This window comes from Opisthocomus hoazin, chromosome 4 (genome assembly GCF_030867145.1).
Source record: "Opisthocomus hoazin isolate bOpiHoa1 chromosome 4, bOpiHoa1.hap1, whole genome shotgun sequence".
NCBI lineage: Eukaryota > Metazoa > Chordata > Aves > Opisthocomiformes > Opisthocomidae > Opisthocomus > Opisthocomus hoazin.
The window spans coordinates 46,032,901-46,058,422 of NC_134417.1; the positions used below are offsets into that span (position 1 = coordinate 46,032,901).

Below are 25,522 nucleotides of genomic sequence, written 5' to 3' on the forward strand. Positions count from 1 at the left end.
CATCGCAGTGGCTGCTCTTAGGAGGAAGTAGGTCAGCTCAAAGCCAGGTGGTTGTATTGTCCAGACCAGAGGCTCCCAAATTGTGATAACAGCTGCTAGAGAAGTTAAACAGCCGTCTTTGTTTCTCACCTCAAAACAAACCAAGTTGGTACAGATCAAATCTTGAATCAAATCTCTGTGAAGCTTGTCCTCTGCGTTGAGGTGGCAGTAAAAATGTACTGATTGTTACCTACGTCGGGCATAATCCTGCCCCCTTTTCCCTGGCTTGATTGTCCGTGTGAGAGACCTTGAAAAGAATGAGAGCATGCTTTGGTACTAAGAAACTTTTAAAGAAAAATGTAGTGAGGATTAAGGCTCTTAGAAATAAGATGCCATTTTAATTAGTGAATCTTAGAATTCTTGAAGTAGAAGGTAGAATCTTCTTTAGGACTTGTGCATTAAAATCCTACCTTTATGCTACAAAGACACGTCTCAAATAGTGTTATCAATAGCTTGAAATGCTAGCAGATTGCCTTTGGGTAATGATTTCTACTCAGATCTTTGTCTGCAAAACTCATGTACATAAAGGGGGGAAAAAACCTTCATTCCAGAGAAGGTACACTTAAGTAGTAGCAAAGCCATCATGGTAACCTTTTGATAGCCTTATTTGTGTCATTTGGTTTTAAGGTGGTCGGCATTTCATTCCCATGTAGATCCTCCAGTCTTTACAGTTTTAAGAAGTTTCGCTTTTGAAATGGCAGCATCTCACCTTGAGGTGTGCTTTTGTGTCACGCTTATTTGCTTAGCCATAATGGAGACAGAAGTAACTAGATTCCATTTCAAGTACCTTCTTGTTCTCTTTTTGTAGGAATAAGTGATGGAGCTGGATCCTGGAGGGGTTGGATGTCTGGCTTTTTATTGTTCCCCTCCCCACAGGTCAACTCCCTTTGACATGTTGAGCAAGAAGGTGTATTTTGTTTCAGTCTGATTACTCAGAGTATAAACACAACAGTAGATCGCATGCTTTTGCTCCTGTATCACGAAAGGAAGCGAGTAGGATTTATTTGTATGAAACTTCGTTTGATTCTACACTGAGATTTTTATATTGAAAACTATGTTTGTGTTTGTGACTTTTTTAAGGTGCTGGGAACCCAAATTGCAAAGTTGCAATTGTAATGGGCAAAACCAGTAACCCCTCAGCATCCAGGTAAGAATTCCTAGGAGATTCAGAGAGTTACTTAAAACTTGCTTCCTGGAGGAGTCGCTGCTCGCAAAAATTTTATTAGGTGAAATACCATCAATTGCCTTGATCAATTGGATGTCCTTGTGGATTACAGGGGAGTTTTAAACCTGTGCAGATGTCTGTTTAGAGAAAAATGTTGCTGACCAAGCTCCTTGTTTTGCTGTCTGCTGCTCATGACTGAGGCCTCCCAACCTTTTCCTTGTCACCAGCTTTCATCTGCCAGCTTCCCCCCCTCCACTGCACTAGCTCTGGTGTTCGTGCAGCTGTGTGATGAACTGGATCAGGAAATTTGGGGGGGATTTGCTAACTTTATCTTGGTCACATTAGTTTTAGTGTGCATCAGTTGTTCAACCAACAGCTATCTCTAGCTTACAATTTATTTCTGGAGTATAGCATATAAACGAATTATCAAGAGTAAGAATTGCTTGCTTAAATGATAATAAAACCAAAACTTTTCAGAGCTTCCCTGGACAGAATGAGTACAAGTGGCACATCAGAGACCTGAAGTTATCTACCAAGTTTTTCACAAAGTTATCTGTAGGTACAGAAAGTTACTTTTGAAACATGGGATGTTTGTTATGTGAAGTTGTGTGAGCAGAGAGCATTGCCTGGCTTGAGTCAGACCTACTCTTTCCATTCCTATATGTGTTCCTTCTTGTTTAAAATAAATATGTTCAAATTTTATTACCAAACTAAAATTGCCTTTTACGAAAACTTACGCAAGTGACGAATAAAATGCTTTGTGACTGATTCTGTTAAAATCACACAGCTTGTAATACAAAATAATTGGAACATTTATATCTCTAAGTTGGATTTTAGCCCAAATTCCACTGCTTATCTAAAGTTTTTAGATTTGGCTAGGTTCCACTGAGAAGCAAACAGTAACTTGCTTGCAGCGTACAGAATGGTTTGTCCAACAACAACTGTACAGACAGTGGCATCTGTTGAGCTTTTCGAAGCCAAACAAAAGTTCATGGAGAGGATTATATGATACCACACTTGCTAGAACTGGAGACTGAATTCAGGGACCTGGGATGTCACCTCCAGTTCCATGTGACTACTAACTGACCTTAAATATTCTGAAAGAATTTAAACACGGGGGTTCTTTTCCTAAACTATAGGCAAGCCAAGATGATGATGATGATAAATGTGTTCTGAGTACAAAATAGAACTGTGGGGGGGAGGAGAAGGGCTGGGTGATAGAGAAGTACTTGCACAGAAGTGACAGAAGGGGTAGTTTTTTGGTCGTGGCGCATTGGATGCCAGCAGTGTGTTCTTACTTGTTGACTGGTGATTCAAGGAGCATGGAAGCATGCATGCCCCACCGTGTGCAGGCAGGGTGGCTGCAGCTGGTACAGGTAAATCCCAACATTGGCTTTATGTGAGTGGTAAACTGAAGACAGAAAATAAAAAAGGTGGAGGGAGGCGACAGAGGGGAGGCTCGAAGTTGACCTTAACTTGCGCATTCTGTCTTGGTCAGGTACCAGCAGCACAGTATGATTATTGTTCCCATGGACACACCAGGGCTGAAGCTGATAAGACCCCTCTCAGTGTTTGGCTACCTGGGTAGGTGATAACGTGTGTCAGCTATATGTGTTTTAACTTGTTAGTAGTCTCAGAAGCTGCGGTAATACTAAGAAATATTGTATATGGAATAAATCTGTATAATACATATCTAGAAATAGGGTTAGGGATTGAAGGCCTGTATTTTTATCCTTCTTCATTTTACCCTGCTTTTGTGTTTTCTCTGTCCCTGTAGATGAGATCCATGGAGGACATTTTGAGATACACTTTAATGATGTGCGAGTACCTGTCTCCAATATAATACTGGGTGAGTTTCAGTTATTAATTCCTTTTTAATACATACAGCAGTGAACCAAGTTTTATGAAACGGTGGTTTATTTTATGGAATGCTTTAAGTTATTGGAAACAGCTACGGTCAGTTGAGCCAGGGTCTCAAACACATGTAAGAAGGAGCTCACTCTTCCCTTGGCAGTCCACCTGCTGCTTGAATCTAACTTTAGAGCAGAAAGGTGACTGAAGAAAGCAGGGAAGCTGTAGCTGTCGTGCAAAACATCACTTCCTTGAAGCAGAGCAAAGCAGAAACTGTCAGTGGCATTCTTTCCTCAATACCCGTTCTCATGGGCTTTACAGACTTTAAAAACAGCGTTCTGCTGTAGGCCATGGCCATCCAAGCCTGGGTGCCTGCAGACTTAGCAGAACTGAAAAAAAGAAAAAAAGAAAGAATGAGCAGGCAAGCACTGTGACCTTCTGCAGGGAGAACTTTGCTCTACTTGTCTCAATATAAATGCAGATTTCTTCTATTTCCTCTCTGCTATTTTTATTTCACCAAGAGAGCTTGCTTTCTTGAGTAGCCCTAGGACCTGGAAACCTCAAAGTTTTCCCTGAGATTCTCACACCAGATCTCATAGATGTATTTTTCAATGTAAGATTAACATTTAATTTAAAATCAGGTAAATCAGACCCTCTCAGAAACCATCTTAGAGTGTGCTTTGTGCTGTAAGTATTATTAACAGTCTGTCAGTATAGATCTAGTTGGAGCAAACAAGCAACAGTTCTGCAAAATTAACTTTTAAGAAGCTTGCATGTAGCTCTGGTGCTATGGGGCCACTTCTGCTCTGAGCCATGGATCATTTCAAGCGGGAATCAAGGTATCTGCATGTGCCTGTTTTTTCTTTCCAATCAGGTGAGGGCAGGGGGTTTGAGATAGCCCAAGGTCGGCTCGGGCCAGGCCGTATTCATCACTGCATGAGGTCCCTTGGTGCCGCTGAAACCGCTTTACAGATCATGTGCCAGCGCGCAGCACAGAGAGAGACTTTCGGGAAGAAACTGTACCACCACGTAAGCATGTTTGTTCCCTCCTTGTCTCAGTTCAGGTGCTCCAGACATCACCCGTGGCCCACAGGGACCTTTGTGTCTCTGATAACGGACGCTGCAACAGATGTGCCCTAGCCTCGAATTCCGATTCGTAACGCCTCAGGTGGCAAGGGAAAAAAATCGCATTGCGAGGCTCCCATTTTTCACTATAACCTACAGGATTTGTTTTTTCCTTGCAATGAGTGCTTTGCTAGATTTCAATACAGATTTTGTCACCATGCTTTTTTCTCTGCTTTCACTGATCAGCTTGGACATGTATTTTTTCAGGCGTACAGCTTATGTTTCTGTAGTTATAATCCGAGTTCACCATTTTTGTGTATCGTATTTGTCACCAAGACATCTCCATTCATGATTACCGGAGACGCTCAAGGGTCTAAATTTGCCTAAAGATTTTACTTTTCTGATCAATTATTAGTACTTACCCATGAAAGTACAGACCAAACCAAGGCCTTGGTGGGATTTTTGGTCTTACCTTGCTCTGGAACTAAAATGCTGTTTCGTGAGAGAGACCTTGCTAGAATAATGAAAAGATGACTGACAGTCTGCTTTTTACAGGAACCATTGGCATTTAGTAGTCGGCCCATCACATGTGGAGTGTTTCTCAGGCTTATCCAACCGACAGGATGACTGTGTTGGAAAAAACAAGTAAAGGCAAGGGGAAGAGGAAACTAAATTAGTGTCTGGCACAGGTTATAGAAAATTGCTTAGACAGATCTAGAGGGAATAATCTTACATATCAATTTTCCAGTCTGTTTCATTGCCAAACTTCCATTCACGACCATAACCTGGAATTAATAAGCATGGAATGAGGCGCGCTCTATTTCTCAGAAGGTCGTTACGGTGAAACCGATGTTTGCTGAAGCCACAGGCAAGGCCTGGGGGCCAGCTGCATAGCCAGCCTGGGCTCCTCTCAGCGCTGGGATGGCGAAGGGAGATGCGGGGCTGCCTTGGGTGACAGGCTGACAGTCAGGCCGTGACAACCCCAGGAGCTGGCGGCGGAGGAGCGTGCCCGAACACCTCCGCCTGGGTGCAGGCCACCTTTGCTGGCAGGAGTGAAGCTGAGCCCCCAGACTTCGCGCTGAAGCCAGTGCTGTGCATTTGCCTGTGTCCAGGCTCCAGCATCCACGCTCCAGGCAGGAGGGTGTGCGCGCCCGGGGCCGGCTCCGGACAACTTTTGCACTGAGAAGCATCACGTGAATGGTTTTTTTTTCCTGCTGTGGTATGTTGGCTGCAGAGAGGAGCAGGGAAGGGCTGCCAGGACCATGACTTCGTTTGGCTCGAGGGAGCTGCTGATTTATCATCCATGTGCACAGACAGATGCCGCAGGCACTGCCCTGCAGCTGTGTGCCGGGGTGTGCACCACACCACCACCAGCAGGTTAAGAAAACCAGAGCAGATTCCCCTCTTCTACCCCCCCAGTTTTTGTATACTGGAGCACATTACACAGAGCGATGACTGTGAGTCCTGGCAGCGGGTGAAGGAAAGTGGAGAGTAAAACGCACGCTTTGAGGGGCTTCAGGAAAATGGGCAGCAGGCAGTGGGTCTGACCAGGAAATGAGAGCGTGCCAGGATCAGGAGTTTTTTCCCTTTTCCTCTTTCCTGCCAGGAAAAGAATGGCCCTGTCTTTCATATGTCTGTCGGTCAGGAGTTTTCTTTCCTTTTTTTCCCCTCGTATTAGATTACATGCATCAAAGTAGCTTTAATTTGCACAAGGGTGTCTCTGACTGACTGACCAGGCGCGTGCAGAGGACCAGGGGCATCTTCCTCGGGCAGGCGTTCCCTGACTTCCCGCTTGCTGGCTTTGGTTTCTGCAGGAGGTTGTTGCCCACTGGATTGCTGAATGCCGCCTGAGCATAGAACAGGCTCGACTGCTTACGCTGAAAACAGCCAACAAGATCGACGTGTTGGGCAATAGAAAAGCAAGAAAAGAGGTAATTTTTTTTTCTTTGCCAGCCTTAGGCTAGGACTTTGAGGTGCAATAGCTGTGCATTTGTTGAAATCTAAGCTAAAACATAGTGCTAAAAGTTATCCTTCTGATCATAGAGCGTAACTTCACGTTGGGAATAGATGGCCTTAAGGTGCGCTTTTGATTGTCGCAAGATTGGAAAGTGTTCCCAGTTAAAAACTTTGAGAGCAGCCTGATAAAGTATTTAAAAATTAAAGAAGTTCGGGTCTGGCTTGTTTGCCTCAACACAATGAGATGGTTTGGGGTCACTCTCTCTCCTGGAAAGAGTTGCACCCTGCCCAGGGAACAGGAACAGCAGAGCTCCCACCCGATCCGAAGAGGAAGGAATGCCCTGTGAGATGCCGACCTTCAGCAGAACCATTAGATAAACATTTCCACTTGCTTATGAAACCCTTGTCGATAACGTGAGTTCTCGTCTAACTGCAGGTAGCCATGACCAAAGTGGTCGTCCCTCGAGCTGTGCTTAAAGTGATTGACGCTGCAATCCAAGTGTGTGGTGGAGCTGGAGTTTCCCAGGATTTTCCTTTGGCTTCGATGTGAGTAAGGGAGCTTTGGCTGTAGGCCCGCAGCGTTCCTTTTCAGATACTTTTTTTTAATGCCCAGTACGTGCTGTTTCACCTCAGGTAGCCCAAAAGGAACGGTCCATATACCTTTAGGCTATAAAACTTCAAACAACTGCTTTTATAATTCAATTCCAGTGCAATTGCATTGCTTTATTCTTAGGGAAAAAAAAAGGGGGGGGGGGGGAACCAGCCTGGCACCGGACCTAAAATAGTTCTTATCAGCAGCACAGAGGAACTGTCGCTAAAACTCAGTCTTACCCCTTACGTCCTTGGGGAGAAGCAAGCCTTGGGCATTTCCAGCCCACACATCCCAGCCCTGCCAGGCCCATGCGTGATGGCTCTGGTGGAAAAGGCTGTCATTAAAGGGATGGCCACCACAAAAACCGTCCTGAGACCCCCGTGGTGGGCTGGGCCTGCTGCTGGGGCAGGGCAAGAACTCTACCCTTAAGGCAGCTCTCCCGACGCAGGTTTGCTTACATACGGACCTTGCGCCTGGCGGACGGGCCCGATGAAGTCCATCTCTCAACAATTGCGCGCTGGGAACTGCATGATCAGTCGAAGCGGCTCACTGCAAAAATCTGACGTAAAGCCAGCTCAGGTGGATGGAGGATTGGGGAAAGGTGGCATTCAGTGCAATAGTGTTAAGGTAAAATTCAGTGAATACAAAAATCGTGATTGTAGCTTGAAGCAATACATATTCTCTCACTCTTTACTTGTAATTATCTCATTTAATAATCAGTCTTACTTTTAAAAATTTGCAGAATGCTATGTAAATACCAGAATTTGTCTGGGTTCTTTATAACACTGAATAAAATCTATTTTCTAGTGGGCCTAAAGTGCTTTATTTGCTGAGCCAAAGCCCTCTTTACCCTTGTACTGTAGGCAGAGTAGTTTTGACTGAGCAGTTTCACCTGATCTAGTTTATTGCAAGCTGGGATAAACTTTTAATTATTAATTAAATGACAATTAAACACTTAGAGTAATGCCTTTTGCCTTTTCCAAAGCTCAGCCTCAGTCCAGCCCCCTCTCCTCCCCAGTTCCTGCTCTCAGCTGCCCTCCTTTTCTCTCCTGCTACACTTGGTCCTTCCCCCACCTCCCCTCGAGGCTGTTTGTCTTCTACTCCCTACTTCTTACTCCTCTGCTTTCTTCCTCCGAACACACCTCGCATTTTACCTTATAGGTGCCCCTTTTGTCTCTCCTTTTGTGCATCCTCACAAGTCTCCTCCTGTCTCCTGGCGCCAGCTGCTCCCATGCTTTCTTAAATATGCCTAAGCATAGGTGGCACCTTCCTGTCCACTGGCTGGAACCAGACTGGCACAGGGCCATTCATGGCCTCCTCTGCTGCTAAACAGGCTCTGCCTTGTGTGCCCAGTGCACCTTTGTGAGGTTCTCAAAGGTCAGAGTTCCTCAGCTCTGCTTCTGTAACAGCACTCTCTGAGATGAGGTAGAGGAGAACTTGTTCACAGAGTAACAAAACCAGGCAGGTCACAGCATACCACAGGGTATGTTCAGGCTGAACAAGCCCAGCTCCCCTCAGCCTCGCTTCGTAGGAGAGATGCTCCAGTCCACTCATCATATTCATAGCCCTCTGCTGGACTCTCTCCAGTAGTTTGTTGTCTTTCTTAAGTGTTTGTTTCCTTAAGTTGTTTTTCTTGACCTAACTTACATTGATCAACAATTAACTTAAGGATACCACTGTTTACTCCTTGCATGAACAAACCACCACCCCCCCCCCAGCATATTGCTGGAGCTTGGAGAGGGGAGGCCCTAGTTGGTTCAGCTCCACCCTTGAGCTGAGAGCCAAGCATTCACTAGAAGGGTGTTCCAGCCAAGGCTGCAGAAGGCAGTTTCAGATTGGATGCGTTCTGCAAATGAGTTTACCTCAGTTCATTTGAGAGGACCTTGAGAGTACCTAAACCCACAATTATCATTGTTTTTGAGAAAGCAGTAATTAGTGTTTGTATTTCCATCCACCTTTGTTTCCCCTTGCTTCCTGCCAAGAATGTTTCCTAGGAAGCAGAGAACATCTGCAGGTCAGGGGCAGAGCACCACAGAGCCCACAGGGCAGCGCTGCCTGTGCCTGGAGAGCTTGCTCCAGGCTGTCACAGCCTGCACAACGCTGTTTTCCAAGGAAGGTGGCCCAGGAACTCAAATGAAGGTCTCTGACCACCCTCATTTCCCCCGCCTTGAAAGAACAGCTACGTAAGAATACTGCCTTTATCTCAGTAACAAGGCTCTTAATTCCCTTTATTTTAAAATTTTATGTACATGTGAATGATCTGTATAATGTACACTCAATATAGAAAGTTTTTATATACTGGATAATGTATAGAACATTTCACAATTACACTAATTTCTTACATAACATGTCAACTTTGTTTTTTTGTCGAAGCTTTGTCAATTTGGTCAAGCCAGTTATACATACAAATGTCTAACGCTGTTTGATCTTGGGAAGAAGATAATGTTAATGCTTAAGGACATCAGTGAACTGGTGCAGGGACAAACCCTCTGCAAGTTATGTTCGATGGGAGTGATCACATCAGACTGGGGAGAGAAGGGATGCCCTTTGGGGGGGGTCGGTGAGGTCAAAGTGATTTTAGCCCAATTCCTCTAGACTGTAGCTCAACTCCAGTCATGCTAATTCACAAAATATAAAAACTAGGAAAGTTTGATTCACAGTCTTGTAAACAAATACAAAGGAACAAAATGTGCTTACGTACAGCAAGAAAAAAAATCCTTGTGTACCCATTTCAGCTGATCCAGAGAGTGCTTTCTCATGTTACAGTGTGATAGTTAGAATCACTTACTTTTTCCTAAAAAAAAAAAAAAACAACCAAACAAATCCAACCCCACAGTCATAGAAAAAGGAATAACACTGTCATTAAACACTTGGAAAGGCAGTGAGTTCACTTCAACGTCTTGGAGGAAAACGGTGTTCCTCATCACTGGCCAGGCTGCCTTTCTGTCTCTTTCACAAGAGGTTCCAGTCCTTAGCTGGCATCTCCCACTTCGTTGTCTACTGGGGGCGGTACGTTGGGCATTACAGATGATGTCCTCCCTGCAGTAAGGTAACCAGCAACTCCAGGGCCTTTCAGGAAGAGAACAGAATATCGGCGATGAGTTTTGATTCTAAAGAGCGATTGAACAGCTTTATTCCCTCTGGTGACACTCAAATGCATCATCCAAGTCAACCAGACACCTTAAGCGAGAACGTTTAAGAGTTGTCATTCAGATTCTTTGGAATCTAGGAACACCTGGAGTTCAGGCCTCCTAGTCCACCAAGAGAGGAGCTTGTGGAGACCATTCTTGGACTTGCTCAGCACTTTTCATTCTGCTGTGCCAGATAAGCTGCAGAAGGACCCCAACCGGCAGCACTGTCCATCTCGCTTTCCACCATGGGAGCGGCAGTCGAGAGGGGGTGTCCCTCCTTTGCTAAGGAAAGGACCTGCTGAAGCAGGGAACTGGGTTCAGGCACGCATTCCACTGCTGGGCTCCGTGTTCATGCTCTCAGTGTCGCAAAGGTTTTCCCAGCCTCGTGTTTAAGGGAGACTCAGCGGGCTGCCCTGTGAGCAGGCACAACTGCCTCACGCTTGGTTGGGCAGCTCTTTGTGCCTTCCCTTAGCAAAAATAATGGCATCCTTGGGATGCACAAGCTCTGCATCAGAGATGGAGAACTCCTCACCACCAATCAATCTGTCTGTTACTATAGGGGTGGTCAGTTTTGCACTGCAGACAAAGCCCCTCTCCCTCAAAGCCTGGACTTTAAACTTTAGTCATACAGAAGCTTTCAACAAATGCAGCAGAAACTCCTGTTGCAGCACGAGGTGTTTCAGCAGCAGCTCTTACCAGACTAATGGTGTTAGAAAACTGCCAACCCACAACATGCTCCGGCACCAATACAGTGATCAGCTTGGTCTTAGACCTCCAGCCTACACTGCTAAGTCTTACACATGGTAAGTACTGCCCGGTCCTTTACTCTCCTCCCCGTAAGTCATCCTCACCTCACCTCCTATGCTTCCTATCCCTTCATGCCCCACCCTCCCTTCTCGCACTACAGCCTGGAGCCAGCACACCAGCGCAGGGTTTGTCTCCTTGCGAACAGTCCCACGCTACTCCTGCAAGCAAGGGAGCAAAGCAACCAGCGCCTGTGGTAAAGAGAGCTGCCTGGCTTCAGAGCGGGACTTCTCTTTGCAAGGCCGCTGGTGGCACCTGCCAAGAGCCAGACCCACGCTTACACGGCCTAGTGCAAAAACACCACTAGCTCTCCTGTCCCTCAAACTTTTCCCAGCATGCTTCAGAAGTTCGGTTCATCTGCAGTACCAGCAAGCACCAGCTGCTGCAGTGAAGTCTGCTGCTGCTGTGTGCTGGAAGGTGGCGAGTTTATCAGTGTTCTGCAGTCTGGGACCACATGTTTGTAACAGTTGTGTGACATGCACGTATGACTCGGGATGCAGCAAGTGCGGCGTGCGTTTTGCAAGACGGTATCTACCTGCTTTAGAGAGCTACACAGAAGTTAGCAAGCTGCCTGGCAGAGCAGATCTAAAGCCCACTTCTCAGGTGAAGGGGACTGCTGCCAGTTAGAAGGGAAGGAGAAGAGACACCTGAGGGAAGAGAAATAAGCAAGGGAAGTTTCAAGGGAAGTGCAAACAGCAAAGCAATTTGAAGCAAGAGACAAGGCAGAATACAAGATAAGGCAGGTTAAAAACAAAAGCTTGTTTGGTTTCCATCTATACTTTGCATTTGTACAGCATCTTCATTCTACATTTGCAAGCACTTCAACATCAGGCAATTCCAATGCAGCCCAGCCCCAAAGGCAGTCGGACAGCTACACCGCCCCCAGTCTCAAGCCTCACCACGCTGGGTACAGTTTCCATTCTTAGCCAGCATTTACTTCCTGTTTCCAATTTATAGTATTTATGAAATACCAAGGAAATTCAGTACCAACTGAATCAAGTGTTCTCTGTCAAGGTGGCATTAAATGGTGCAATAAACAGAAAACTCCCGTTCAGAATCAGAGCACAGAGTCTTTCCTACGTTGAAAGACACATGAAGTGTTGCAAGACACCTACTCTCAAATTATTAAGCATCTCCTTCTAGAATATTTAATTCTTGACTTGAAAAGCTCTTGCTCCATTTTCTCTAATTACATGCTAGTATCTGGCAAGAAAACCGTTCCTCTCTACATGGCCATCTGATTTATACCCCATTAACGCAGTTACAGTCAGAAGCTGTACCAAGATTCCTACGCCGGGTTAGACGGGAAGGTTCTACACAGCACACGGAAGGGCGCATACTGACCTGCCACAACGGGCTTTACAACTTTACCTGAGGGGCTAAATTTTTGTGACGAAATGATTGTTCAGCTGATGGCTACAGACGAGTCAGCAGTTTGCATCATCTGTTGCTTTAGACAACGTTTGCTACAATGTCATTACTTGCTATATCTGAAAATGTTTTATGTAATCTGTGATAGCAAAGTTCTGGACTGTGTGCAGCAGAATGTAGTCACTAAAGACGAGTCTATCAAGCGCTGCACGCGAGTCAGGGAAGAGCCAGAATTTGATCTGCTGTGCCATACCAGTTGCAGGTTCTGTCCACACCGGGCCACTACCAGCGAGGAAGTTCACACCCACCGCTACCCACAGCGTGCTCGCAGCACGCACAGCTGGAGCGCTCTTCCTACCCTGCCAGTGGCACTGAGGTGCCGTTTCAGCCCTGGTGCCAGCAGCAGGGGACTCGCCCAGGGTGCGCCACAGGGGTGTGTGTGAAAGCGCCGCAAGCTCCCAGCACGGGCACGAGGCCGTTCCCGCCAGAGAAGGGCCTGGCCAGTGCACGGAGCCTGACTGAACATGGCCTTGTGCTCCAAGCTGTCAACCTTCAAACTGTCCCACTACTCCAGCTACACACCTTGCCCTAAAGCAGCACAATTCACACGGCACAATTCATACAGACAGTCTAACTCATCCTGAAGAGAGTTTACTCCTCCTCCCCCAACCTTGGAAAACAATTTGTTCTAGAACTGAAGTAGACTGACCCTGACAAAAAGTGAAAAGTTGCTGTCGTTCATTAGTTCTGCCTACCTCTGTTTTATCACTAGAGGGTACTTGCAAGACTTGCCAGAGTCCAGATTGCACTGCTCTGGTATTTTGTAGGTACATACAGCAAAGACTATCCAAAGAAATACATTCTCAACAAAAATAAAATGTTTGGCTTTTGGTAAATGTTTTAAAAACTGTATTTTTACAGCTTTGAATGTTCAGGCCACATGATGGCACTAGATCCCGAGGATAAACACTATCTCCGGAGTCAAGTCTGACAATTAAACAACAGGTCAGTACAACTCAGGACATAAATAGGAAAGGGTTGCCAACCTGTGAGGTATCCTGCTGTTTGCGTCTCAGAAATGAACAAGTCATGTTTCTGATCCTTGAAGGCACTCCACACGGAAGAACGAGACAGAATTTCATTTACCTGCAGTATTTGAAGAGATTAACACAGTGAGCCAGTGCCATTTGTGATGTTCTAGGGCAACAAACTCATTTTCTAGATTTAAACCACTCTGCAGGGATTACCAAATAGCATGACAGTAGTTTAGGCTGCGATATAGAATCACACATTTCCAAGGAGACTGTAGCAACTTGTTTTTCCATTTGCATCATGCAGCTGAATGCATAACACAGAAGGCTCATAAGGAAAAGTCATTTAGCAGCTTGCCTTTCTCCCTCACTCCCCAGTTAGGTGACAAGGAAAGGCAACCCTGCAAGCAGCCACTTGCCAGGCATCTAGAGCTGAGGCAGAACAGGACTATTCCTGTACTAGGGCCAACTTGGAGCAGAGACCTATCCCCAGTTTCCCTCCCTTTGAGAAAGCTTTCAACAGAAGGGTAAAGCAAGGCACTAAGAACCATCACAGTTACCGGGACACATTTTATGAACTTCAATATACATCCGTAACACTGCTGCAGTCGTCTACAACAGCAGTTATCCAGGAAACAAAAAAGCAATTCACAATACTAACAAAGTTCTGAAGAGTTGTCAGTAGAAGCCTACTAGCTTCTAGAACATTTCTGCAGGGGGGATTTACCTTTTTTCACTGGTGCTCTTCACATGCATTGCATCAATTACTTCGCCATGAGAAAGAAATGGAGACATTCCAACCCATACTGATTTTTGTAGTTACAGGATGTTAACGTTTCAGGTGGAATGATGCATGTGATAGCCGTAAAGATTAAACAAGAGATGTTCAAAGTTTGATCTTCCAAACGTACAAAGCCCAGTTAAGGACTAGTCAGTACTCACCTGTTCTCCATACTGCAGGCTGCGAGACATGGATTTCAGAGTTTTCACAATCTGAGCTTTTGTTGCAGATGGGCTTTCCAGGTTCTCAAGACCAATACCTTCAAGCAGCTTTAGAAGGTAAGGGACCAAATCTGCTTTCAAAGCCTGCAAACATACCCAAATGAGTTGTCTTAACATGGACTAGGAAGTTCCATCCAGATCTTTTACATTACTAGCGCTACTGTGAACCAGAAGGGCCAACAGCTATTACTAGATATGTTTAGGCTAGTCAATTTTTCCTGAGCTGTATAAATGCATGCAACAGAAAGCAAAGATACTGTCCAGCAGTTCTGCTCTGCCTAGGTGTAAACTCAGTTGAATTAGCTGGCATTCCTACACCATGCTTTCTCAGCAGACACAAGCCAACATTATCCTACACATTAAGCTTCAATGCTCACATAACATCCTCGAACAGGTCCGCATTTTGGATGAAAACTGACTTTCGACTTCTCCAGCATGAAAAGCACATTAGTTACATGGCTTCTGGGAAGCCTCCCGGACACCCGAGTTGAGCAGTAGCTCTGTTCTTACGAACAATTTAGACACCCAAATATATCACAATTTTACAGTCTGAGAATATACCACTTACTTGGGCTACCAAGTCATTTTGTTCCTTCTGAAACATTCGATTAAGTGCTTCACAGGCTACACCAACTATATCCGATCTCTTCTTCATTCCATTCATGAGCGGGCTAATGGTCTCTAGTGATGCCATTGCTCGAACACAAAGCTATAGAGAGACAGAAACATCCAGAGTACTTTATGCTAAGCTTGACACTTCTGGCAGATATGGTCAGCCAAGACCGTAAGTTTCTCAGTATCTTTAATCCATCATTAATTATCATACGACTAATTTGTTATAAGTCCCTGCTCACCTGGTACACAGTATTAAGAGTTAAAACAAGGACTTTCTAGGAACACTACTTAGTAATACAAATAACTCCAGGGATGCTTTTTTCTCCCTGTGAGCACCTGAAATGATTCAGTACCTCATTGTCAGACAATACGTGCATGACACGAATGGCACTTTTAGGAATGGCGTTGTTCTTGTGATTCATAGCTTGGATTATCTTGTGAAGATGACCAAGCGGAGGAACTTGATCAGCTAGCTGGGGCTGGGCACTGAACAGGCACACAGTTGCTGTGGTAATGGTTTCTAAAGTCTCCCCCTGCAAAAAACAAAAAAACAACAGGAAGTATAACTCAGTAAAGCCTCATGTATCACCATAGTAGTCACATTCCTCGCTTGCTCTGCATTACAGATTTTTTCCCCATAATGCTTTTACAATGTCACTTTGCTTTGAAATTGTTAAAAGAAGTTCAGAAGAACATGAGCAGCTGCAATAGTGCCAAGCATTCACTAGTTTCATGAACACAGATCACACAAAAATTTCTAAGCACCATTTCCAGTATCTGGAGAAGCCAGTGTCTGGCTACAGCCTCTACGTGCACAGCAGGACATGTGCTACCACGCTTGGTGGAAACGTCATAGCATGGATGTTCAGGCTGACCACCTAAATGCCTTGAAGGGTTCTGCAGCCTGCGCAGCAGCACTCACCATGATTCCTGTATTCCGCATGCCTATACAAGCTGCTAGAACATCTTTATTAAAGATGTCTGCTTTATTCAATGTGCAAGTTAGTTCCCTCCCTGCAAGTCTAACCTAGAATGTGTCTGAACACTGTTTAAACATTCAATTTTTAGTAATATCATTCAATTACTGACTTGTACATTGTTCTCATTCAAACTGTAACAGATTAGTTCCGCTGCATTACACTGTCAGGTGGCAGCCGTGTGTAGGTCATGTAATTCACACCAGAGAAGTCAGTGTTGCAGAAGGACGTCAGAAATGTCAAGACCTGAAAATTACTAGGCAGTGTAGAACAAGTACCATTTTCTTAGATTGTCCAGTTATGTAATAATGAAAGACACTTCATTTGTTAAGACTCATGTCCACCACAAAATAAGCCTCTAAGACTTACTGAAGCTAGTTCTGTGGCTTCAGGGGTTTTCAACGCATCGATTCATACTCAGAAATTGCCTAAACATATCTATATGCTTTTACACAGAGTCAGAAGGCAGACAAAAAAAAAAAAAGTCATTCATTTTGGGAAGAAAAGTGTGAGAATTTAAATTAATCACATACTAAAAGACCAGTAGCTTAAGACTGCTAAACAAATTCGAAGAGCAGAGTCAGAAAATCATCTTACATGGGGGTTATTTTTCTCCAGTAGTTCAGTAAACTTTTCCAACAGTGCAATGAGAAATTCTCTTGGTTTCCGTAAAACCCAGGCCGGCTGGGCAATAAAAATCCTGAGGAAGACTCCCCCCACTGAAAGTTCACCTTCTGCCTCACCATACACCACAGCAAAGTCTTCAGGCAGCTGTTGAATTGTAAAATAGAGGAGTTATTGGCAAGGGCATTTGTGAGAGCTGTAGCTGTTTCTCTAACATCACGACTAAGTGGTAAGAGTCACTGAACTGACTGTGTTCTCTGAAACGGAATGGCGCAAGACCAATAAACATTTCATCTTGAAGAAGCATGATGTAAAAAGTGAGAGTAGAAAGAACAGTGCAGGCAGTACTACTACAGCAGACTTTTCGTTCAAAAAACACAAGTGACTGAGTCTACAACTATACTAGCGGTAAACAGCAGTTCAAGAGAACTACCACCAAGAAGACTGATAAACCAGCCCTTTCCTTCCTTCCTTACGCACTTCAGGGGAAGGTATCTCACCATCAACCTAGGGAAGCTTCCAGTTTCCACCTATACCAAAACAGCCATCCTGCACGTGTTTAGAAGTTGTTTTAATGTTGAACCAGACCACTATTGGGAGGAAGCCATGCCCGGCCTTTCACAGATAATTGTGAAATGCTACAGACTGAAACCTCTCACTGACTGACCTCACGTGAGGGAATGGCTCAGGACATCCATTTTTGAGACTCGGTGCCTTACTAGTGTTCCTGAACATTTACCAAAAGCAAGTTTACTACAGCTACGTAATAAGTGACAGGACTTTTTCCAGCAAACCAGTATTCTCCTTTGCTGCTAACTTTTGGTAAGTTTTAGAATGACCAGAATGATCAGAAAATTCAGAGTACTACTGGCAAAACCACTGCCAGTTAAGCATTTGATTTCAAGGTACAGAGAGTAACAAAAGCATGAATTCAACATTAAAACAGTTATGTTAGCACAGCAGTGAGTTCCTTTTGGTACTTTAAGAGGAATGCCTGTCGGGGAGTTACATACATGCATATATTATCAGCTGGCTTATCGTCTCCCTGGACACACTCAAAGCAGAAACAGTATACATTTACCTTCCAGTTAGTGTCAGGGTTGTCCCTCTGAAGTTTAAAGTGCCTTTAAAAAGAAAGTAAGTTTTAATGAGCAGCAAAGGAAGCAGTCATCTTCCCTACTGGACACCTCAGTCTCCCTCCACCATTGTGAGGTACTTCCAGTTTCTAAATCCCATTTTCTCCTCACTGTAAACCCCTCCCAAATCTTATAGCAGTGAGCAAATACCTGGAATGTGCACAAACTGCATTTGCATCGCTGAATTACAGGTACAATATACAAACAGTGAACAAGTTTCTTTTCAGTGAAGTCTGACTTGCAAGAATTCTAATTTCTACAGGCAGAGCCCTATCTGACAGTTTTTCTATAGCAACTCTGCTTTACTGCCGCTACAAGAATCTCTCAGCTAAGGAAATACTTAGTAGGTCTCCACATACTCAAGCATCATTTCTCGAACTGTTGTTGATACTTTCTCCCTGGAGTTGTCATTCCAAATTAACTCAGGATTTTCATGAGTTCCCTCAAAGATATGAACAGCAGCTTCAGGGTTGTCTCTCATGGCATCCATGAATACTCCAGGTAAAAATTTCATTAGGGTGATTCTAACCTAGGAAAGATGAACAGACTTGGCATTCAGTATACTGTAAGACAAACTAACCAACAGAAGAGAACTCCAGGAAGTACAGTTATTTGTAGTGCTATAATGCCAACTGCTATAACACAACACCACGAAACAAAACAGTGCTATCACTTTGAACAGCGATAGCCAGTGACAGGTCTGAAATCAAGGTATCTCATGTTAAAGTCATTATAAACAGAAACCAAACTGCTTACAGTACCTACAATAAATCCAACTGCTTCTAGAAGTTTGCTCACAGATTAAGAGTTCACTATTTTGAAAAAGACAGATTGCTCTTCACATGAATGTTTCAGTCACAGAAGCAGGGACTTTTTCCCCCAATCTTTAGAGAGAGGCAGGTAATACCAAAGTAAGAGTTCCAACGAGAGCTGTTAAGACACTTACCTTTGGACCCACCAGCTTATCTGCAGTCATTTTGGCAAAGAGCTCTGCTGTTTGGGCTCGGACCTGTGGATGAGTTGAGTTGCAAAACATATCTAGTAAGTAGATTAGAGCACCTGTACAGAGAGAGAAGAAAACATTTCTGGTCACAAGTAGTATGAATTCACCAGTTCCACACTGATTTTTCTGAAGGGAAGAATAAGATTTGGCCACTGTATTTACTTAAGTCCAGTGTTGCAGAAACATTCACTTTCAGTGTAGTACTGTACCTTTTGCCATGGCCTCTTTGATTATTTTTGTGCTAGATGTCAAAGCATATAAAGTTTCAAGGACGAGCTGCCGACCTGTCAAAATAAAAGTATTAAAGAATTTTGTGCCATACAGACTGTTAGCTAATCAAAGATAAATCAAACTGATCTTGACAGAAAGCTGTATCAAAACTGCAATAAAGCTTATGACAATTGCAAACTTAGGGATTTCTGGCTAAATTCACTTAGTCAAGGAATGTCAAATCAATCATACATTCTAGTATGGCATAACTTCTTGATTAGATGTTTACTACCTAAATTCCCTGAAAAGAATTAGTCAATGAAATACTACACAATTTGAACACCTGCAATGCGTATGTTTCAACTCACATTTAGGACAAACAGGTTGCACAGAACCTTTTTTTTAATCATCCCCACTGAAATGCTGTTTTAACCTAAAACTCAGTACTAAGCTCAGCCAGCTGCATTCTAATTAATTTCTGAGTTGGAAACCCTTTGCCTTGCAAGAATAAGAATTCTAAGGTACATACTTGAAGGTAAGGAATGCAGGAGTGCCAGTAAGTTAGAAAGAACCATTGCCTCAGCAATGTTGTTAACACATTCTTGATTACTTGTCACTATGTTCACTACCTGCAAAAGATCACAACGACACTTGGTTATATTCCAGCTGTTAAGACACTGTCCAGAAAATGCAGCATATGATGCAGTCAGTCACTACACTGACCATTTATAGCTAACATTTACAGTGTTGATTCCCGCCACCAAATTGTCTTCTCACCTCAGGGAAGAAGGGAGCAAAGACACAGGCAAGCAGCTATCACTTGGTTCCTCCAAGGAGGAACTGACACCATGGAACCCCAATCTTGACACATTTTAGGCACAACTCTAACAGTTACAGAGAGGTTCGCTTATGCTGATTGTGTAGAGTATCCAGACAGGGGAGTTTGGGTTTTTTTGTTTGTTTGGGTCTGTTTTGTTGCCTTTTTTGTTTGGATGGGTTGTTTTTCTCACCTCCAGAGCCAACTGCTGCACCTGGCCAGCTCCATGAACACGCAGAAGGGAGAATATTAACTTGAAGTGACCTATGCATTCACACTCAGAACCTGCAAAAGACCAGATAAGTTATTCTCTTTACGTTAGCCAAAGCATTCACTGCAGGACATCCCAATCCCACATTTCACAATACAGAGAGATGTTCAAGGCTACAGCTCTGTATATGGTCTGCCACAGTAGTTACAACAGCTCCTACAGGACAGCACCTGCTACAGAATTAGAAAGTTATGAAGTCCTGTTTATTAATCTCGCTTCCGCAAAATCTCAGGTCAATAACATTTCAAAAGGAGAAGATACTTCCTCCCTCTAAGGCAAGTAATGGAGCTAGTTCTTGGACTACCAGTTACTTGCGTTCTTACAAGACAACTAAGCAAGCTCAGTTATTTTAGTTACCATTGGTTATCAGTACTTCTTGTCTTCAAATACACTTGCCCTTTCTTATTCTCCCAGCTCAGAGCAGGGTTGGTATCTACAGCAGTAACAGGTGCCTTCATGGTTATAATTGTCAAATACAGAGGATCCAGTCTGAGAACAACCTAATCAGCTATTATTAGAAGCCATGAGATAACATGAGTTACTTTCAGAACTAACATATAATACAGTAGGAAAACAATCCAATCCTGTGTCTCAGGCTTTCCTAGTCCGTACATTAATACCTGCTCATAAATTTTTGCTGGTATTAGCTACCCACTCCCCAAAGCATCTTCTCCTGGCGTGTTTAAAGGTGTTTACTAGTATGCAGTACTCGGCTCAAGGGGGCTCTTTTTGGCTTGTTTGAGGCAAGGAAGTTTAAAAGAATCAGCTAAAATTCTTTGAAGGATTACAGAAAGTTTCATCCAAGAGGTTGAAGTCTTTCTAGCAATAGTTCAAATTAGAGTTCAAACCCAACATTTCAGAGAAGAAAATAGGTAAGGCTTGGATTTCATACAAAACTTTAAATACACCTATCATAATATTCTCCAAGGGCAAAAAAAAGCCAGCCTACGTGGCTTATCAACAATGCTGAAGTCTCTTAGCCAGAAAAACAAGCTTCCTTCTCAGTGGAAGATAAAGACTACAGAGGTCCACATTTTTTAAGGTTGTCCACAAGAAAGTCTATCAGGGAAGTCCATTTTTAAGCCTACCTGGGTTGTGTTTTATCACGTTTCTCAGAGCCTCCAGGGCCATTTCAACTCTCCGTAAACGATCTCCATGTTGATTGGACTCTACTTTCCCAGTCTGTGTTATTGCCATTAGCGTATGAAGGTACTGTGCTTGTGAGCCTATGTAATCCAAGAGGCTTGCAGCAAATGCTTTAGGAAGCTTTAAATTAGAGATGAGAGCATTTTTAGCTGTGTGATGCAATGGTATTCATACTAGAAGAAAGTGTATCCAAATAACTTTTCCTAAATTTCACATACCCCTTTCTTGCAGACAGGAAACACTTTTCTACTCTGATCACTGTAACATCTGGAGCACCTTAACCCTATTTATATCTAAACATACCCCCTTAGAAAGCTGCCACTATGTCAACAGCATTCTTCAGGTGTATGTTTCTCCATATATACAGATGGACAGCAAAGCCACTAGGCAGAATTGCTACCTCCTGGAATCACTAAATCAACTTGAGTGTCTGCAGTGCAAGCTTGTAGAGAAAAGGTATTAAGCTATCTGAAGCAGAAGAAAGTCTTGTCCCATGACAAACTCACTGTTCTTTGTAATTTAATAAATATAGAGAGATAATCCCATAACATGCTGATCATGTTAAAGGAAATTTCCGTAAGATTTCATATTTTCCCCATTCTGTTTGCATTAAGAGATAGATAAAGAGGAAGACGTAACATTCCAAATACTAGTTTCAACAGGAAGGTTTTAGCTACATCTCACCTCTAGCTGGAAGGTAGGGACCTCATTGTAGACTCTAACAAAAATCTCTCCCACAATAAGTTCCTTTGCATGGTCACTGAAGACAAAGTCAGATCCATAGCTCTTGTCACAATCACCCTTTAAGAAGAGATACACAGCACAAGCTCAGACAGAGAACAATCTTGTAGAAAGCTTAAAGCTATAACCCAGTAATGAAATAGACAATACTGGAACAGAAAACAAAGTTTTAGTAGAAGTCAGAAGCTCAAGACAGACTGAAACATTACAAGAAATAAACAAGCAAAGTCTTAGGTTTTTTTCTTTTCAAGACTACCGAATGAAGAAAGTGACTTAGGAGTAGACAACAACGGATGCATGTATTAACTGTATCACCATATTACAAGCAGCCGTACCAAAACATGAAATAGTTTAAAAAAACAGTAGCAGGATTTAAAGTACAGAGTATCTTACTCTCTTAATCATGCTTTCCTGTTGAGATTCCAAAAACTCAAGTAATTCAGCTCTTGTCCCGTTGTTCCAGATCAAGTAGGGGTTCTCTGTGTTACTGTTAAGCATCTTCAGAGTCTAAGAAACAAGGAATTCACATGACATAACACATTTACAAGTTAGTTCTGGGTCCTTACGCGCAGTAATCAGTGTGTTTCATGATATAAGTTAACCCAATCTCATTAACAACCAGACCAATTTCATAAGCAGGTCTGAAGTGTCCTCTTCCACATTTTGGAAAAACAGTACGTCTAACTTATATGGTACAGTACAATCTATATTTTAATTTGTCGTTATTCTGCTTCAAGCCACACTTACTTCAGATTCTCCTGTTTTTGACAGTGAGCAGTAGCTATCTGCAGCACGTCTCTGTAGGTTATTTCCTTGGCACCACTAAAGAGTAATCTTTGCTCTCCATTATCGTTATTATCCTTAAGCCTTCAATTACCTCAGCTTCTTTGCTCCCGTATTTGTTTTGCAAATATTATTCTATAAGGTACTGTTCCAGCCTCAAACACTATGGACAGGAACAGTTTATTTTCCTTGCAGTTACTCCAACTGCAAAGAAAAATCGCACTGCTGTTCATTGTATCAGGTTTGTCTAAGAAGATTCAGTGTTTTAGAAGTGACCAGGTACTCCTTCCACAAACCACTAGAAAAAGTTTTGGCCAACAGACACTTACCTCAGTAAGACTGACCACAGCGAGTTTCCTTGCAATATAGGGTGTCAACATTCCAGCCAAGCTTTTCCTGATCGTCGGGTTTTCAGGTGTAGCTTGATCTTCAGACAGATACCCTCCGAGGCGACTCAGGGCCAGGAGACTGAGCTTAGCAAGGCTATTTGCTACCTCCTAAAAATACAAAGATAGTTATAAAAATGCTAGAGCTTACTGAAGAAATATTAGATTAGCTAGAAAGAGTTGTCCAACACTTTTGCACCAGAATGAACAGAACTGATATTCCCTATTTATCTGCAACACTAAATTATGCACTGATGTCTAATAAAACACGAGGCGCTGCAAAACAGCACAATATGATCACTGTGTTGTGGGCTTAATAAATGCAGTCAGACATGAACACTGGTAAGTAGAGAAAATTGGGGCATCAAGAGAAGCTGAAAGCTACAGCAGCTATTTAGTGTAATCGCTTTTGATCAGACAACAGTTCCTGCTAGACCAGTCAAATATCAGCATAATAAGCCTTTTATGACAGTGGTACAAGAGTTAATAACTACAATAGACTATTCAAAGCTCATCTCATCCAGTAGCTGAGGAAGAAATGCCACACTTGAAAGGCCACCATTTGAGGAAATGGAAGTGTGAAGCCCCTTACATAGCTGTGGGGCAAAGGGATAATACTGTCCTAAAGCAAAAAATTCAGATAAGTGCATGGTATCACCAGACAACCCCTTCAGCTGAACCTCTAGAGAAAAGGATTTTTTCTCCCGATAGCACGAATTTACTTTTTTACTGTTCACTGTAGACAAAAATTCCTTTCATTAAGTCTATTAGAAATGACAGGTTTTGGCAGCTTTAACATTTGAACTCAAAGCTTGAACTACTCTAAAACCCAAACAAAAAACAAAACCCATACAACAGTATTTACATGACTACACAAAAACCCCCTTCCAAAACTGCTGTTAACATTATTAGAATCATTGAATCACATGAACAATATGTATTTGAATATGCTTATTTTGTTAATAAGAGATGGCAAGCAACAACTGTCAGCGTCTGAAAGCATGCACCTTGTTAACATTACCTGGTGATTCGAATCTTCACTTTTCTGAATACCGCTCTCTTCTAGCGTATAGTCATAGTTGAAGAGGTAACCCAGTAAATACCAGAGAACTCCAGCTTGGAACAAATGCGTTTGTAGCCAGTAGTCTAAGGCAAAGGAGCTAACACACTCCACTCCCAAAGCAGCTACTCGGGGTATGTTCTGCAGGAGGAAAAAAGTTTGCCTTAGTACTTGTGAGCAAAGACACACAACTGGCTTCCTTACCATACAAAGGCTTAAAACTAAAACTTCCTAGTTCTGGAGTACTATCTAAGCAGCACAGAGATGAAAACTGAAGGAGACAGAACAACATCTGCAGCTGAAGCTAAGCATCTGGTATCCGAGAAACATGGCTAATTAGTCAGCATCCTTCAAAGGAGGGGTATTTGAATAGTTATTTCAGATGATTAGAAGGCAACATTGATGAATCAGTGGAAAAACAATTCAAGAAGGTGGTAGATTCCAAGGTGAGCTTTTTATGGCAATACGTGTATTCTGCAGGGACTAATGAACAGACAAGCACCTACAGTCAATTAACATAATCTAGTTTTGCAGTCTGCTGTTTTCTATAGTCTACTGTTTTCACATACCCCATATGAAGAGTTCAAGACAAGCTTTCCTCTCAATTCAGGCAGAATTCAGCATTTATGTAACATGAGGCAAGTTCTAAAGAGCTAAATGGCCACAAAACTTCTTGAATACTCTTCTCAGAGTTTATACTGATTTAGGATTCTATCTGCTTATATAACATCTAGCTCTAATACTTCTATCTGCTAATTTAGTACAGTAAGCCAATGGCTAGACTAAGTCACTTAAAAAGCAAAAGTAGCTGAATCTTTATAGTGATTGCATTTTAAGTCCACTAAATCAATTCAGATACACACATTGAGCACAGGGCAGTAGAGTTTGTATCCCAATAATGATTAGCTGGGATCTTACCGAAGGGTTTGACAACTGTCTGCAACTGTCTTATCTCCCTTAGAAACAGAACCTTCCCCTAAACATTTACCAGTTAAATACCCACCTAGGCAAAGGAAGGGAGCTCTTACCTTGCCATAATACAGTAGTCTGCAGAGGTCCTTAATGATGTTAGGCATTTCTGTAATCTTCTCTCTGCATTCCTCAAACTGAGCTGCTACACTGTAACACTTACTAATATATCCACATACCTAAAAAAAGCAGTACTTTATTGGTTCCAAGTGGAGAGGAAATGCATGTTTAGAATCCTTTTTTAATATATATAATACTATATCAATATTTTATATTACATATATGCTTATATTTATTATAACATTATATGCATACTGTATTATATATATAGTCTTCCGAGAAGCTGATACAATTAAAGTTTCTGCAACTTACCTGTACAGACATATCATCTGGTTTACTAGAACGAGTCAAGACTGCTACACAACGATTAAACGCTTCTTGCAGTACCTGTGAGGATTAGATGACGCATAAGTTCAGTCACAACAAAAACTGCTCAAGGCTGGCAGAAATTAAAAAAGCATTTATCAACTAATGTTTTATGACTAAGGGAAACATTTGACATAATCTGCTGCTTGCTCAAATGGTTTATAGAGTTTTGTAAAGAAACAGAGAAACATGTATGTAGTTTGCTTATCCACAGTTCAGACAGGCCTAGGTCCAGAAAGGGGTATACTCTGCAAGAAGCTTCTCCTACTGCATCCAGAAAAGAGACAGTAAGAACGGACGAGCGTCTCAATAAGACCAGAAGTGATTCTCAGTTTCATCTGATGTCCTATG

General features: G+C 42.9%; 2 protein-coding genes across 6 annotated transcripts in view; one reads left to right on the forward strand and one right to left on the reverse strand.

The window, feature by feature from the left end:
- Nucleotides 1-7,479, forward strand: part of ACAD11 (acyl-CoA dehydrogenase family member 11) — a 33,824-nt gene extending 26,345 nt beyond the window's left edge. Inside the window, exons 14-20 of the mRNA XM_075418876.1 lie at nt 1,120-1,186; nt 2,703-2,788; nt 2,982-3,053; nt 3,930-4,084; nt 5,935-6,051; nt 6,513-6,622; nt 7,117-7,479. Of these exons, the coding sequence (XP_075274991.1) occupies nt 1,120-1,186; nt 2,703-2,788; nt 2,982-3,053; nt 3,930-4,084; nt 5,935-6,051; nt 6,513-6,622; nt 7,117-7,231 (722 nt within the window). The 3' untranslated portion in view covers nt 7,232-7,479. The remainder of the gene's footprint in view (nt 1-1,119; nt 1,187-2,702; nt 2,789-2,981; nt 3,054-3,929; nt 4,085-5,934; nt 6,052-6,512; nt 6,623-7,116) is intronic.
- A 1,386-nt stretch (nt 7,480-8,865) lies between these two features.
- The window catches only part of DNAJC13 (DnaJ heat shock protein family (Hsp40) member C13), a 57,960-nt gene continuing 41,303 nt past the window's right edge, over nt 8,866-25,522 (reverse strand). For 4 of the 5 annotated variants that reach the window (XM_075418874.1, XM_075418873.1, XM_075418871.1 and 1 more), the window contains 19 exons: nt 25,118-25,192; nt 24,805-24,924; nt 23,738-23,917; nt 22,660-22,827; nt 21,941-22,054; nt 21,491-21,607; nt 20,749-20,926; nt 19,583-19,674; nt 19,102-19,201; nt 18,572-18,646; nt 18,306-18,418; nt 17,719-17,888; nt 17,305-17,347; nt 16,197-16,370; nt 14,976-15,155; nt 14,576-14,716; nt 13,948-14,091; nt 13,021-13,120; nt 8,866-9,737 (listed from right to left, as the gene is read on the reverse strand). In XM_075418874.1, the coding sequence (XP_075274989.1) occupies nt 9,640-9,737; nt 13,021-13,120; nt 13,948-14,091; nt 14,576-14,716; nt 14,976-15,155; nt 16,197-16,370; nt 17,305-17,347; nt 17,719-17,888; nt 18,306-18,418; nt 18,572-18,646; nt 19,102-19,201; nt 19,583-19,674; nt 20,749-20,926; nt 21,491-21,607; nt 21,941-22,054; nt 22,660-22,827; nt 23,738-23,917; nt 24,805-24,924; nt 25,118-25,192 (2,382 nt within the window). In that variant the 3' untranslated portion in view covers nt 8,866-9,639. Of the gene's footprint in view, nt 9,738-11,138; nt 11,251-13,020; nt 13,121-13,947; nt 14,092-14,575; nt 14,717-14,975; nt 15,156-16,196; nt 16,371-17,304; nt 17,348-17,718; nt 17,889-18,305; nt 18,419-18,571; nt 18,647-19,101; nt 19,202-19,582; nt 19,675-20,748; nt 20,927-21,490; nt 21,608-21,940; nt 22,055-22,659; nt 22,828-23,737; nt 23,918-24,804; nt 24,925-25,117; nt 25,193-25,522 lie in introns of all 5 variants that reach the window. The other variant, XR_012763732.1, reaches the window with a different exon arrangement.